The following is a 15390-nucleotide window of genomic DNA, read 5'->3' on the forward strand; positions in this document are numbered from 1 at the left end:
ATCTGTGGGACTCTGCTAAAATTGCGTATCCTGATTATATAATTGACTGATCTTTAAAAATCTAATCTTTAAAGTCCTTAATCTTTAAAAAAGCCCTTGCAAGGAGTTTATTTTTCAAAGAAGCAGAGAGTCTATAGGTTGCTGAGCTCTGAGTCTTTGAGTATGATTTTTTTATATTTAATGAACTCAAGTCTCTCCCTTGTACATATAAGTATACAGAAACCACCCTCCCCTCACCGCCCCCAGTCATTAGTTACCAAAGACTGAAATGACATATGTAGTATTACCACAGTAAAGTCGCAATTGTTAACACTGTTTATCCTTTACTGCATTGAAATTAGAGTAGAATGACGGAAGGAACTGATGAGAAACTGGCAATGAGTGTCAGCGTTAGAACCAGGATTACAATGCAAAGGTCTTATTTTCAGTCTTAGGACATCATCATTAGAAGAGGAGTGCCATCTCTTGTAGAGCAGAACACCCCAGCTATGGAAGGAGTTTGCAAAGAGATGATGACTCCTATCACAAGAAGATTCATGATTCTTACCCATTATTAGAGTTTGTCCATCGTTTTCATGCATCCCAGAGGCTTGCTCTGGGCAGGTGTCAAGAAAAAAAAAAAATGAATAGCTTGAGTATTTAGGAAAAAATTGACTATTTTCACCTGCTGAAGTTGAGTTCAGTTAAGTATGGTTTATCTTATCAATCATATCCCTGAAAGAAAGAGAGAGAGTTTTAGTTAAATCTGCAACTTTTCTGGTAGTTTACTTGGATTGGAGGGTTATGTCATGGATTTCACAGTGTTGTGGTTTGAGCCTGGTTGGCAGCTGAACATCACACAGCCACTCACTCCCCCTTCTTTTCTGGCAATGAGAAGGGACGAATGAGCCAGGCTTGGGGTTTAAGATAGGACTGGGAGGGGCAGGTCACCCATTATGGTTATGAGCAAAAGGAAGACTCGTTAGGGGAAGAAAAAAAGAGCACACATTGATTACAGACACTTAACAACAATACTTAACAGAGTAGGACAGTGAGAATCCTTGCCACATCTTGAGAACACCTTCCCCCAACCCTCCCTTCTTCCCAGGCTCAGCTCTGCTCCCGATATCTCTACCTCCTCCCCCAGTGGCGCAGGGGCAGGGGATGGGGGGTGCAGTCAGCGCTGCTGCTTCTTCCACCTTCGGTGGGGCGAGCTTCCGGAACTTGTTCACCTTGCTCTGTTGTGGTCCCCCTCTCACAGGAGACAGTCCTCCACAAACTTTCTCCGACGTGAGTCCCTCCCACGGGCCACAGCATTACCCACACTGCTCCATCGTGGGTCACCAACTTTCTCCGACTGGATTCCCTCCCACGGCTGCAGCCCTTCCCGAGCTGCTCCAGCGTGGGACTACCCCCGCACTACTGCAATCCTCTCAGCGCTGAATTACAGCAGCGGGGCTGCCTTTTCCCATGAGACCCCGGCCTTCTTCGGGCACAGGCACCTTGATCAACCATGCAAAACACAGGCCACTAATCAGTGTCTGTTCCACCGTAGATCTCCATGGGTGGCAGGGGGGGGCCACCCTGCCGTCTCACCACAGGATACAGGGGGGTCTCTGCTCTGGCACACCTCCCCCCTCCTTTTCTTCATCCATTCCTCCACTGACCTTGATCTTCACACAGCTGCTGCAACTCCTCCTCACAAGTCAGACTCCTCCTCGCCAGGTCCCTTCTTAAATTCATTATTGCAGAGGTGCAGCTGATTGGCTCAGCCTTGGTGCAGAGGTGGAGCTGACTTGGAGCTGGGGGAGCTTTCGAGAAGCTTCTCACAGGGGACCTCCCCTATAGCCCCCTCCCATGCTACCAAAAAACCCCACCACTCACTCAAACCCAGGACACACAGGTTTCAAAAAACTGCTCATGTAAACTCAGCTATGTGTTTCCTTTGAAGATGTACTAAAATTGGTTTATTTGTCTATGTATTTACTGGTATTTCTGTAGTGTATACAGTACACAGCCAAAATCATGGTTTCCTTTTGGGAACAGATGTTAGAGCCATAAATTGCTTGTTATAAGACAAAAGGTTGGAAGGCAGAAATATTATTGTGCACATTTGCTTGAAGCACTAAAACATCAAGTGACTGACTGATGTCTACGTAGGAAGTTGATGGCAGACTGCGGATCTGTAGCCCTGAGAACGTCAATCCCTCTGAGGTTGGAGTCGGGCCTCAGCACCATCCGTCCTTAAGTACAGTGACTTAAGTGGGTTTCTCCGGAATTGTCTCCTTGTGTAAAGACAGAGGCCTTTCATCTTCTTCCTATATTTTATTTAACTTACAAGGTAGAGTATTTGGATTTTGAGATGCTTTGTCGTGTAACGAAAAGGTTAATTGAGCATAAGAAATATGTAAACATTCAGAAACAGTGTCTATGCAGATAATTCATAATGAAAGGTTTCTTCGTTTCCTGTTATTTCTTGATAGGTGTCTCTTCACCATTTAAAATAACGATTTGACTGAAATTCAGTTCTGTGCGTTATAACTATCCTCTCCTCCACTACCATAGGTTGGTTCTTGCATTACAGTGCATCTCATCATACTAGTCTTTGTGTCATTACTGAGCCAAGTTTGCAGAGAAATTCACAGGGAAAAGAGCTCACTAAGGACTAGAATAGAATTCATGCATGCTTATGGGATAGTTTGTGTAGACATTAACAGCTGCTTTGAAGCTATTCCAGATCTATTATTTGAGCAAGGAAATGAGAGTTATTACTGACTTCATTAGCAAGACCTGTTACTTTGTAGACTTAAAAACTCTGAAGATCATAGTGAACTATCTTTCTTCTGTAAATATATCTGCAGAAATATGCATGCTAAAAATACGCTTCAGCACTAAAGTTGTGTGTATTTGCACAGATTCCATTAAACTGTTTATAATTGATAATTTAATATTCAAAAAGATCTCTTCATCTTCCAGAATAATAATTTATATATTAATAAATATGCGCTACTCATTGGCTGACAGATAGGAACAACACTGAAAACAATAAAAATTATTGTGTAATGCTGAAATTTCGTTTACTTTTAGTGAGATTCGTTGAAAAGAAAACAAAGAAGGACAGTGAATAAGACCTCTGAAACTGATATAGCATTGGGGATACAGCTGGATCTCAATATTTTCATTGGCTGTGGCAGACGGACTTCTTAGTAGGTTATCAAAGAATAAGCAAAACAGCTGCAATATCCCTTAACTATTCACAAAACAATAGTAGACTACATAACTTTTTCTTTGATTATGAATTTGCTGAATCATAAATGTTGTATGATTACTTTGAGGAGAACAGAAAGTTCAAATGCCAAGATACTCGAAGATGAATTAATTTAAAGTATAAATGTCAAATTCTCATTTTTTCTCCTGTGCTGTAGAAAATGGCTTCCCTGTACCTTAGTTAAAATACTGTTTTTCTTTTGCCCTATAATATTCCTTCCAGTGTTCTTCAGTTTACCAACACAGTGAAAATTCCATGACTTTAATTTAAGGAGGGCAGAGTGAATGCCTGCCCAGAGGTCATCAGTGGAAGACTGTGGCTGTCGAGGTCCCTTTTTACCATCCCTGCACCTTCTACTCTTGGACATGTAGTATGTCATGTCTCTCAGTTTAAGAACTGGATGAGAAATTACTTCTAGTAATGTACCAGTAAACAGAAACATGTTCCTCTTGCTCCCCTGGCAGTCCCCAGGAGAGAGTAGGAAATGGAGAAAGTTTGTGGTGTTAAATTGAAAGTATTTTTTTGTTGTTGTTGTTGTTACTGTTTCTTAAAATGTCTGTTGTTTTAAACCATCTGAAAGTTTTACATAAGTAAAGGAAGACTTCTTAGAAAATAGTGTGAAACACATTATGGTGATTTAGAAAAACAGGTGATCATCTTTTGATGACTTTTATCTTATATCTAAGGAAATTTTTATTAAGGTATTATATATAACATGCTCTTTAATTTCAGTTTTGGCGCCAAAAGTTGTATATTCACTCAATTAAATAACTTAGTTGTTTGCATTAAACACTGGTATATTCTTTTAGATATGCTTTGTTAGCACAGTAGATATATTACTGCTCTAATAACTAGGGCAGCTTGTTCAAGCACAGAACTAGAATGCTCAGGGAAATTTAAAAGTCCAAATTGCTACAAAATAAATAACAGCTTTTTGTACTTGAAAAGACATATTCATATTTTTAAAACTTGGCCATAGTGTGTGTGACATATCTAGATAACATAAAAATCTTAAATTGAAATATTATAACATGGAACCTCTTAAAGCAGGTCTCCTGTTAATTAACAAATGGGTAGAAGCTTTCACCCTGTAGTATTTGAATGCTGTTTTCATCACTTTTGAGAAATTCTGCTCTGCCTCAATGAACAGTTTTGTTTACTAGGTGAATAAAATTAGATCAGGGCTGTCATTAGCATTATTGTACATTGTGAAAGAAGATTTTTGTGTGCATGATTTGGCAAATTTTCATTTGACATCCTTTCCAAGGATGATGTTGAACACCTGGCATCAGCAGAAAGGTACCCAATATGTGTGTATTAGATTTTTATGTTGTGGGTTTTGCTACTTAGTTTCACATAATTATTTCTTTTGTTTGATCTTTAAAATGTGTTTCTGCTCTTCAAAAGAATAGAAAATCTGGTTCTTTCTGAAAACATTTCTCTACAGGATAACTTAGAAAAATATTTTAAAAGAATGTCTGATACTGTCATGTCCTGTAATAGTATGTTTTTATTTTGTGTTTCCTGAAACTGCAAATTACAAAGCTATAAAACACAACATGAAAATTCTTTCAGTATTCAGAGTTAGAAAATTAAATACTGGCAGGGAGAGTTCTTGGAAAGACAGGCCTGTAAAAGAGGTGCTTTTTGTTACAAATAAGTTTGTTAATCTTTGAGAGGTATAAATGTGAAAAACTTGAAATAATGCACAGATGACAGTGCAACTGAGATGACTGAAAGTTGATAACAATGTTAATGAGTCTAAGATTACTTCTACTTCGCATTATAAATGAGTACTCTTTGTCAATTCTTTGTTGATAATCTCTTATTTATTGTCAGAGATGAATAATGGAAAAACCGATGCTGACGCCCAGGATTGAACATTCCTTTCTTTTACTTTAACAGGTTTTAGGACTAGTTCAAAATATGAGTGTTTTCCAGTGTCCCAAATGTAAGCATGAGACACACATTTTTGGAGCGGATGGTGTAAGAGAACTAGCAAAAACCCTTGGATTGGATTTTTTAGGTAAGAATGTAGAAATGATTTTATTTTTGAAGAAAACTTCAATGGTGTGTGTGAGGGAAGCATTAACTGAAGTATGGAACTGCATAATCCTGGATTACTCTATATTCAGACAGTGTTCAGATATGATAGAACTAATAACTTAAGTAGTTGAATGCCACAATTTTTGTATACTCTGTTCCTTATCAGGATCATTCTTATAAATGGGACATGGACTGGATATGAAAATTATTGAACTCCATCTTAAATCTCTTTTCATGTATAAACAACCCAGAACATTAATTGTTTGATATTGATGTGCTATATTTCCTGAAATTCATTATATTATAGATCATACAACAATTTTTACAAACAACCAAGAATTCTGTTTGGTCTTGTAAACCAGACCTAAACTCTGTCCATTCATGTCAGTAGAAGTTTTCTCATTAATTTAAATAAAATGAGTTTTTACATATTGAAATAAATACGGCAATTTGAAATGAAATCCCTTAAAGCAGTTGTTTTTATGCCCATATGAAGACATCTTGACTCTTGTGTGGAAGCAAGCAGACTGTAATGATTGTATTTAAGTGTTGAGATTAAAAGAATACACTGAATTGCAAAATGTTGTTTGCAAAAGAAAATTTATCTTAATTGAAAACAAAAATTAGCCATGATTAAACAATGTGACATGCCTATAAGCTAAAATATACATTGATCTTTAAAATATACATTGCTGTTTTAAAAAAGCATATTTCAACCTGTGCTGTCAATAAAAAAAAAGAATATAACACAGTGTAGTTTAGTTGGTAAATGGAATAATTGCATGTGCTAATAATGTGTTTCCATGTATTACTATAATCATCTCAATGATTTTCCATGGCTAATTCATTAAAAAGAACCAGGAAGCACACTTAGAAAGATCAACACAGAAACATCAAGGTCTGACATAAATTTAAGATAGCAAGGCAACACATAATTAAAGACATGCTTTTGGGCTATCTTTTAGTTTTCTGAATGTATAATGAGTTGTGATCAGAGCCCAAGGGGACTTCTGCAGCCCTGGGTTATGTGGATGGATGCAAATCCTCTGCAAGCAGTTGAATCAAACATGCGTTGAGATACACAGGCACAAATGATGTGCCATGCCATTGGTCCCATAGATATTTTTTTGTTATTCCCTAAGAGGGCAGAACTGATTGTGATTGTATTTAATTAGGAGTGATGTAAGAGATTTACAGGTTTAGCAGGGGGTGGATGAGATGTATGAAGAAAAACAGAGTAAAGTTTACCTTCAAACTGACAGTGAAAGATCAGACTAAGATTAAGAATAATGTGCCAAGGGTTAAATCTAGAATTACAGTACTTGATCTGATTAGTATGCTCCTCCTTCCAGGGTTGACCACATGGTATTACAAGAATTACTGCTTACAGACTTTATGATAATCTATCCCAAATGGAAGTTTTATCCTAATGTTATTTGAATTCTGCCCAAAAGCCTTGAGAACTTATTTTGAAATATGTATATCTTTTAATATATATAATTATTAAATTAGTATTTCTTAATTTATTTTGCTTATATTTGCAACACCTGTGGCTGTTCCATTTGTTCACCCAAGCACCTAGTCCTCTTGTGAAACCTGACAAGGTTTTAATCTCCATGATAACATCTGACAAATTCTGCAAGCTAACAATGTGCAGGGTAGAAAAGTATTTTCCTTTTATTTGATCAGAATCAGCTGCCTGTAATATTACTGAATGCTTCTTTTATTTTTGTTTATGACAGAAGACAATTAGCAGTTGCCAGTACTCCTTCGAGCGTAGTTCATTATTTCATATATTTTTGATTGTCTCGTCTTTTTCTTGCTCCCTAAAGGAAAGCATGCCAAAGTTTGTGAGAGAGACTTTGTGCTGCTGATTGTTTCTTTCCCTGTATCTGAAATTCCCCTATTTTGTTTTCGTTGTTTTTTGAAGTTTGGTGACCATATCTGTGACTAGAAAGCTATACCATTGATATACATACTAAGATGATAATTTCCTTACACTCCATCCTAACCTTTGCACTTCCGAACTTTTTAAACTGTACCTGCTAATAGAACCAGCATTCACTACATTCTGTAGTGAAGAATAGTGCGAAATCTTAGTTTTCCTCAAACCCTTATCACCCAGACAGCTGTGTAGATGCTTTTGCTGTCTTCACGCATCTGCTAAATTTATAAGGTTTTGATTATTAAGATTGCATTTTTGTCTTCTGACTTGCACTTTTGCTTGTACAAGTCCTGTTACGCTCCTGTAGAACCAGCACATCTTTGTAAGTCTGAGGAAGAAAAGAGGCTGCCATTTTGTATCAGGGCAGTTCTTTTTGTAATTCTCTGAGATTGTTATTAAGCTGATAGTGAATAAGTATTTTTTCATTAACAAAACGTCCTTGGGAAAAAGGTGAAGATTAGTTTCTGAAGAAAATAATGGTAGGAACTAACATCTGGGAGATTGACAGTTACTGTTGCTCTATTAGGAACATTTAAGGTTAAAAAATCTTTCAAAGGACTCCCTAAATACTTTTTTTTTTAATGAATAAGTGACCAGACTGTCCTGGTTTGGGTTGAAATAGAGTTAATATTCCTTTTCAGGGACTAGATGAGTGCTGTGTTTTGGATTTAGCTTTGGGTTTGGTATGAGAAGAATGCTGACAGCACACTGATGTTTCCAGCTGCTACTGAGACTTCAAGGAACTCTCCGACTCCCCATGTCCTGCCTGTGCGCCAGGGCACAGGGAGCAGGGAGGGAGCACGGCCACAGCACCTGACCCTAACTGGCCAGTGAAATATTCCGTATCATGGAACGTCGTGCTCGCTATATAGAGGAGGGGTGGTTGGGAAGGAGCTCGCTCTCTCTCGCTTCCAGGATTGTGATTGCGGGATCTTGGTATCTCGGGGTTACCGGCCGGGAACGGGCTGGGGATTGGTTAGCAGGTGGTGAGCAGTTGCGTTGTGCATTGCCTGTTTATGTTTCTTTTTTTTTCCTATTATCATCATTGTTCTTGTTTTATTGCCATTATTAAACTGTTTCTATCTCAGCCTGTGAGCCTCCCTTCACCCCTCTAATTCCCTCCCCCATTCCCAGGTGGGGAGGGGAAAGGGAGGGTGACCAGCTGTGGTGGTTGGTTGCCAACCAGGCTCAAACCACGACACAGACTTATGCCTAAAGAGATTTATTCATGACTGAAACAAATAAGAAACAATTAAATTTGAAGGAAATATTTATGTAATGATCATAAGTAACAAATTGAAGTTCTTAAAAGATTCAGCTCACTAATCATGGAACCACAGCTTTTGTGTTTGCTATTGTTTGGGTTTTTGTTTATATTCCTGCTTGCTTTCTGGTTTTTAATCTCTTAAATTGTGTCAATTTTTGTACGGCTTTTTAAATGTTTCTTTTTCTGACTATATAGAACTTCATTAATTTACACTGGCCTTGGTTTGGGTTAAATAAATATTGCTAAAGTGTATGAATTAAATTGATACAGTTTCCGAGACCAGTCAAGATTGAACTAAGGTAGCCTGTCCTGTCCACATCCATCCATGATGTAAAATGTAGCTATATCTGCCATTAAAGAAAAGTTGGTCTTCAATTCATAATTATCTATGTAAAAATGAACTAAACATGGGAACTTCAGTTTACTTTAGTGCTGAAAAACTGTATTTCAGAAACTGTGTTTCAGAATGGAATAGGGCTGCTAACTGTTTCTCCTTTAGAGCATTCCTTTACTCTCTGACAGTTCCCTGCTCATTAGAAAAGCAGAATATAAAGAAGATTTCTATTGGAAAGAAGAATGAACTGAATAGTTGTCTACCTTTTAATTGGTTCCAAGGCCTAATAAGGACAATAACAATGCTATTATTTGGAAATTAAGTATTCAAAGCAGTCTTTGAACAGTGATTAAAATCTTAGGACAGCACTGAAAAGAATATAAAATGAGGAGACAGGCTGAACAGTAAGTTGAATGATGAGCATGTGCCTAACACTCAAGCATTTTTTTTAATGTATGCAAAATAGTTTGTATCTCAGCTTGTGTTTTTCTGTGTATTCAAGGCAAAAAAGCTAACTACCTTCTCTAATAAATTACTACAAAGCCTACTCCTTCTGTTCAGAGAATGAAAACTCCAGAATATGTTTGGCATTAATCATTATGGATATACAGAAACTGTGCTGCAGCAAATTTTAATTTAAAATGCTAGTTTTTTGAATTTAAGTAATTCAAAGAATATACCAAACTGGAATTTGAATTCAAGTTGTTTTAGGGCTATTTTAATGAAACATTTAATGAAACATTTGGTCTTCACATATGTGTATCCTGGTGTTTTTGATACAGGAGACATTCCACTGCATGTTAATATACGGGAGACGTGTGATTCAGGACAGCCTGTTGTGATCTCGCAGCCTCAAAGTGATGCCGTAAGTTTGGTGCACTGCACTTAAAACAACAAAAAGCCCTCCTCCAAAAGTGAATAGAATGCTTCTTGTTATTGCAGTTTGAAAAGAAACGTGTATCTGAATGTAACTTAGGGAAATAAAGTAAAAGAGGGTAATATCATCAAGTAACTCAGGCCCTTAATTTTGGAATGCTCATCATCTGTTCTGCTTCTGTTGGTTTGGTTTTGTTTAATTATTCTGAATCATTCAGAATAGCGAAGATTTGATCCAGGTTCTGGCATGCCAAGAAGAGGAAGGTCAGTGTCAAGCCTCATGAGACCTTGCAGCTAATGTAGGTCCTCTAAAACTGTCAGTTGAGCCTTTGGTAGTTGAGCCTGGAAGCTGTCAAAGTGTCTTATCCAAAGATGTTTGGAACGAAACCTGCGTATTGTCAGTACCTGGGTTGTTTTCAGCAGGAAGTGGAGCAATTTACACAAAAGAGGAAATGGATTTTTTGGTGCATTTACCATAGCATTTTATTGCCAAAGGAAAGTATGAATTGTTGAAATGGTGGGAGTCAAATATGCAAGTCTGTGAAGAAAAGCAGTTGTACATATAAAACCTCATTAACATTGATCGAGTAAGATTTTCCTGGCTAGTACTTTCTCCTCTGCTGGAGTTTGTCTGCTGGGCTCTGTAGGGCAGGGTGTTGTCTGCCACATTGTGTTTGCACAGTACATGACAGGATACAGCCTCACTCTTAACTGCTGTTTACATGTTACCATAAAAAAAAAAAAAAAGAGTGATTAATGCTGATAATAGATGAGAGAATCAATTAGAGATAAGGTAGAATGTACTTGTGATACATGCTAACATCAGTAACCTTTCTAACATCATGATTGCTAGGCACATGCTGAAATAATTTTTTTCGTTCCCACTCAAAAAAGGGGGATTAATACTGTTAATCCAGTGTTATTAACATACTGATCAGGATTCCAGAGGAACAGCGACAGTCTTAAAATTGTAATACATCATTTTGTTTTGAAAGAGAAACAGCAGCACCATGACGTTGATTTCTAATTGAATGCAATATTTTTGTTAGGTTTGGGCAAGGCCTATGCTGATCCTCTGTGGAATAGTTTAGTGATCTTCAGTCTAGATCCTTGTGAAAAGGAATCTTTAATCCATACGGTGGTTTCTATCTGGGAAGTTTGATCAGCAGTGTGAAGATTTGAATAGATGCATAGCTTAGCTCAAAGTTGAAGCAAAAACGGCTGAGGAGACTAAGATGGAAGGCTCATAGCTCACAGTATCTGAAATCTATAATAACCAAGAGTCTGTAGCCTGCAGGACTATCAATCTAAAAATTCAGACATAGGATAGCATTCTGAAAATTAAAAAAGACAAGAAAGTCTGTTGTGTTGCCATCTGTTCCTCCTTGGACTATGTTCTTGGTAATGAAAGGAGGGGTTATAAGCACCATTTGTGGCAATTAAGTTAAATATGAAGAGGAATAAAGATTGACAAATATGTGTGACTCTGGGGAAAACTTTTAATATTCTTCTCTGCCACTGTGTCTGTGAGATAATGATTCTCCTCAGAGAATGAGGTTTTTTTAGATGTCACTAATCTCTACAAAATGAAAAGGAGTTTTCCTTTATCCCTGGTTTGCTTTTCATTTTAAAGATAGAGAAAATTATTGTTTTTCACTTATATTTTGAAAGAAAAATTAAATTCTTAGCACATAACTTATGGTAGGAGAGGTCATATAAGGTTAGATTCTAATCTTTAATACATGACACCCATTGCCCCGTGTTTCAAATAAACTAAAATTGTGGCTGTTCATGCATGAACAATCACAGTTTTTCAGATAGAGGACAGTATGCTAAGAGCTGCTCTTGTCCCTTAAATTTAGAGTGCTTTTTTAATACAAAATTCTCTGCTATTTTTGTTAGAACACACTTACAAATCAAATACAGAATCATAGTACTGAAATAATACCTAACAGTTTCAAACAGTAGGGGATAAAGATGGTGACTGCCTTCTCAGAAACCCAGCATGCTGTCACACCTTCTAAACTCTGTCAAGACTAGAAAGAAGGGTGTTTCTAAAATATCTTAGCGAATACTTTTTTTTTGCTTACACACCTGCTATGGGGTTCAACTTGCCTTGCTGATATGTAAAAGTATAGCTCTCACTCTACACTAGAATTTTAAAATGTGTAAACAAACTTGTCTAAATTAATTATTTCAAAGCTTAGATGTAGTTGATTGAAAAGGGAAGTTTCCTTTTCACAACTGGCAAGGAAATATTAGCAACTAAAACAACCTTTCCAGAAAAAAGGAAGATTATTTGTAGAATTGTGCATGTGTGAACTTAGAAAGTTCTTGCTTGGGGAAGGCACAGAATACATAAAAATTCTCTACTTATGGGAAGATCTGACTAAGGGATGTGAAGTTTAATGGCTGGAGTTCTCTTCTGGTAAAGCTTGAGACAGTCCCCATGGAGAAATAAACAATGCAGGTAAAATTATTTTGCTCTTGGTATAACATTGTCTACGTTAGTGTTTCTGTCAGCTTAGTTGTTTAATTTGTGGCTTTTAAAAAATACTCTGTATTGAAAAAACTTTGTTATGTGCTGTAGAAATGGAATATTGCTGTACTCGCATGCTAGCCTAAATGGCAGGGGCTAGTCAAACAGAGGGAGAACAGACACACCGCAGCAATTGGGAGCAATATAAGATCCTCTACAAGAAGCTAATAATTTCTTAGTTTAATCAACAAAGACGACTTACCAGACCCTTCTGGAGATAATTGAGAGTCTTGGGAGCATTTTCCTCCTCCATCAAGTTGTGGAGGTGGATTGGCTGACTAGGGCTTCATTTTTTTGTTCACCCAAACATATCGGAGACTCTATAGACAGCAAAAGCTAGTAAAGGAAAATCAGGAACACTGCTAAAATGGTAGAACAGGGAAAACAGTTGGGAAAAAAGTAGAATAGGGAAAACAAATGAGGAATCACTGAAACCAGGTGGAATTGGTCTTGCCCAGATGTAGGAGAACCTCTTAGGGATCGTAAGAAGGAACCAGCAGCAAAACAGGTGTTTATAAGAGGCATCCTGAAACTTGCAGATAAGAGGGCTAGAAACACAGCAAGAGATATAGAACATGATTAATTGCAGTGGAGTCATTTGTCCACCAAATGAGTTGCTTAAATGCCCAGTGAACTCTCCATCAGTACTGGGGGAAAAGGTAAGTAGAGGTTCCTGAGAGCTCTTCCATCTGTGAGCACAAAATCCAGAGAGGTATGGGACAGTTGGTGGTTATCTTGTGAGGACTTCCTGCTAGAAACTTTTGGGTATATCATAGCTTTGATGGCACAGTGGATTTGTTAATACCTTGCTAGAACAGACAATTAAGCACCAAACTCCCATCCGTGTCGAGATCAAAAAAGCAGCTCAAGCAAGTACAAAACACATTTACTGTACCAGCGTGTCCATTCAACTTTTAAAATCTAGGGAGTCTTGTTGGGATACACATTTCAGGGAGGAGACATGCTGGACGCTGAGACAAGCAATAGATGTTGTCTTTCATCTTCTCGTTGTGGGAATGAGGTGATTAAAAAAAAAAAACCCAAAATTGTGGAGGAGAGATGATACACCCCTAAGGATCAGCAGTGATAATGTATTCAAGACAGCAGAGAAGTTATGAAAGAATGAAGTTTAGATTTCACGTTCTTCTCCTTCTTCATTATTAAAGAGATGGTGAACCCTCATGTCAGAAAGTATAAAGGGGATGACTGCTTTTTTTAAAAAAAAAAAAACAAACAAAAAACAAACAAAAAAAAACACAAAAAAACCAAACCAAAACAAAACAAAAAACAAAACAAAACAAAAAAACCCAACAAATTCCAGGAGACATGCAGTGGTCAATTAGTCCCTTAGTGTTTTATTGTCACAAACTGTTACAGAAAACATTTGTAATCTATTAAGGAAAAATACTTTGAGTTCACCCTCTTGTTCCATAGAAATCAAGTTGAGTATACTGGGAAAGAAGTGGAAGGTGAAAGGAAGCAAACCCAGTGAATAGTATATAGCTTAGAGGGTTGTTTCCCCAGATTGCACGTCTTTTGCAGTATGCACAAACTCATATGCAATGTGGTGAAGAATTTATGACTTGGGTAGGAATAGAGCCAAACTTCCTGGTGCAAGGAAATCAGGACCTATGGCTGGAAAATATGCTTAATGTCATCCTATCCAGCTTGTGATAAAGACCAGTGTGTGATCCAAACCCCACATACTTCTTGGGGAAGGTTCTGTTACTGTCTAGTTCACATTTAACAGTGGGAGATGTTTTCAGCCCTCTTGCAGATTACATATACTCATATACATTGCTGAAGGATCTTGAGGCCAGTAAATTGCACACAGATCTATAAAGGGAGAGAAAAAGCCCAGTGGGGTGGAAAGCAAGGGCTCAAGGCATCAGCAGTCTGACGTAACAGAGGAAAGTAATTCTGGTTAAGAATCCCTTTTCAATTAAATTAGAAATGTTACAGACCTTACTGTGGTATTATCCAAAGGGACAGGTGGAATTTGTATTCAGAAAGACTTTTTTTCTAGAACTATATGAAAGGGTGATGTGTGAGTAGGGTAAAAGTGTACAACCTTTAAAGCTTGCAAGGAATAGTTGGAGAAAAATTGAAGTAGTGGTAGCAAATAATGTTTGCCATTGTTTAGCTGTTGTCAGTAATTCCATTTAAAGAGTGTCTCTCCGGCGTATGATATCTTTAGAAAAAAAATCCACAAACTCTGAAGAAGGCTGCATGACATGATTTATAATATACTTTATCATCAAGGCTTCCTTTGAATGATCACAGTAACAGTTTGGTATGTGTAGGTTTGAATCCTTCATTCAGGGTGTAGATAGTACAGTGCATCATCAGACCGTCATTTGTGCTTCACTGCTGAAGAAAATGCTGAGTGGAAGGATAGTCTGTTTGAAGGATGTTACTCTACTGCATTTGAATTGCACTGTTGTACTTAACCATGTTTTCCGGTCAGGATGTCTTTTTTGATGTATGTAATGGCACCTGAGTGATGTACATGCATAATGGCAGCTTGGGGCTAGCAGTGTTACCCAGCTGAGGCTCCCTCAGAGAATGGCTTGGCTTTTGCAACTGCTGATACATATAGATACATATGTATGTGTGTGTGTATATATATATATATATATGATTAGCAGGTAATTTTCCATGAGCAGTAAGGATTTTTTTTGAGGTATGAGATTCAGGAAGCATCCAGTTTACTTACCCATCTCCTCCATTTCATGTTGTAATTTATGGATTGACTTTTATCATCTCATTAAGTCCCCTTTCTGGGCTGAGACTTCATTGCAGCTTGGCAGGAATTGCCAGTACACGAAAAGAAGAATCTTACGGTAGAACTGCCCAGAGGGAGGACAGAGTGGGAAAGGCTCTGGGTCTCTTTCAGCAATCAAGAATTTCTCTGGGTGACATGCAGCTTTTATCTGAAGTGAAAGCTCATTTAAACTGGTGTTTAGTGCATTCACTGATTTTAGTGCCTTCTGAGGTGACCACAGTAAAATACATACATTGGAGGCAACTCTAGTCACGCACTGAAAGTTGGAGTTCTGTCAAAGTAACAAGCAATTTCCATCGAAAATAAAGCTACTTAAAAATCTGATTGAACTGGAAAATGGACTGTGGTTGA

The 15390-nt window shown here is 37.6% G+C and overlaps 1 protein-coding gene across 7 annotated transcripts in view; it reads left to right on the plus strand.

Annotated features, from left to right (window-relative positions):
* Nucleotides 1-15390, plus strand: part of NUBPL (nucleotide binding protein like) — an 87708-nt gene that overhangs the window by 67741 nt on the left and 4577 nt on the right. For 6 of the 7 annotated variants that reach the window (XM_042791017.1, XM_033010314.2, XM_033010312.2 and 3 more), the window contains 2 exons: nt 5153-5273; nt 9622-9704. In XM_042791017.1, coding sequence (XP_042646951.1) covers nt 5153-5273; nt 9622-9704 — 204 coding nt within the window. Of the gene's footprint in view, nt 1-2139; nt 2321-5152; nt 5274-9621; nt 9705-15390 lie in introns of those variants that run through there. The other variant, XR_006165153.1, reaches the window with a different exon arrangement.

Source organism: Tyto alba, unplaced genomic scaffold (assembly GCF_018691265.1).
Source record: "Tyto alba isolate M040663 unplaced genomic scaffold, T.alba_DEE_v4.0 Super-Scaffold_18, whole genome shotgun sequence".
NCBI lineage: Eukaryota > Metazoa > Chordata > Aves > Strigiformes > Tytonidae > Tyto > Tyto alba.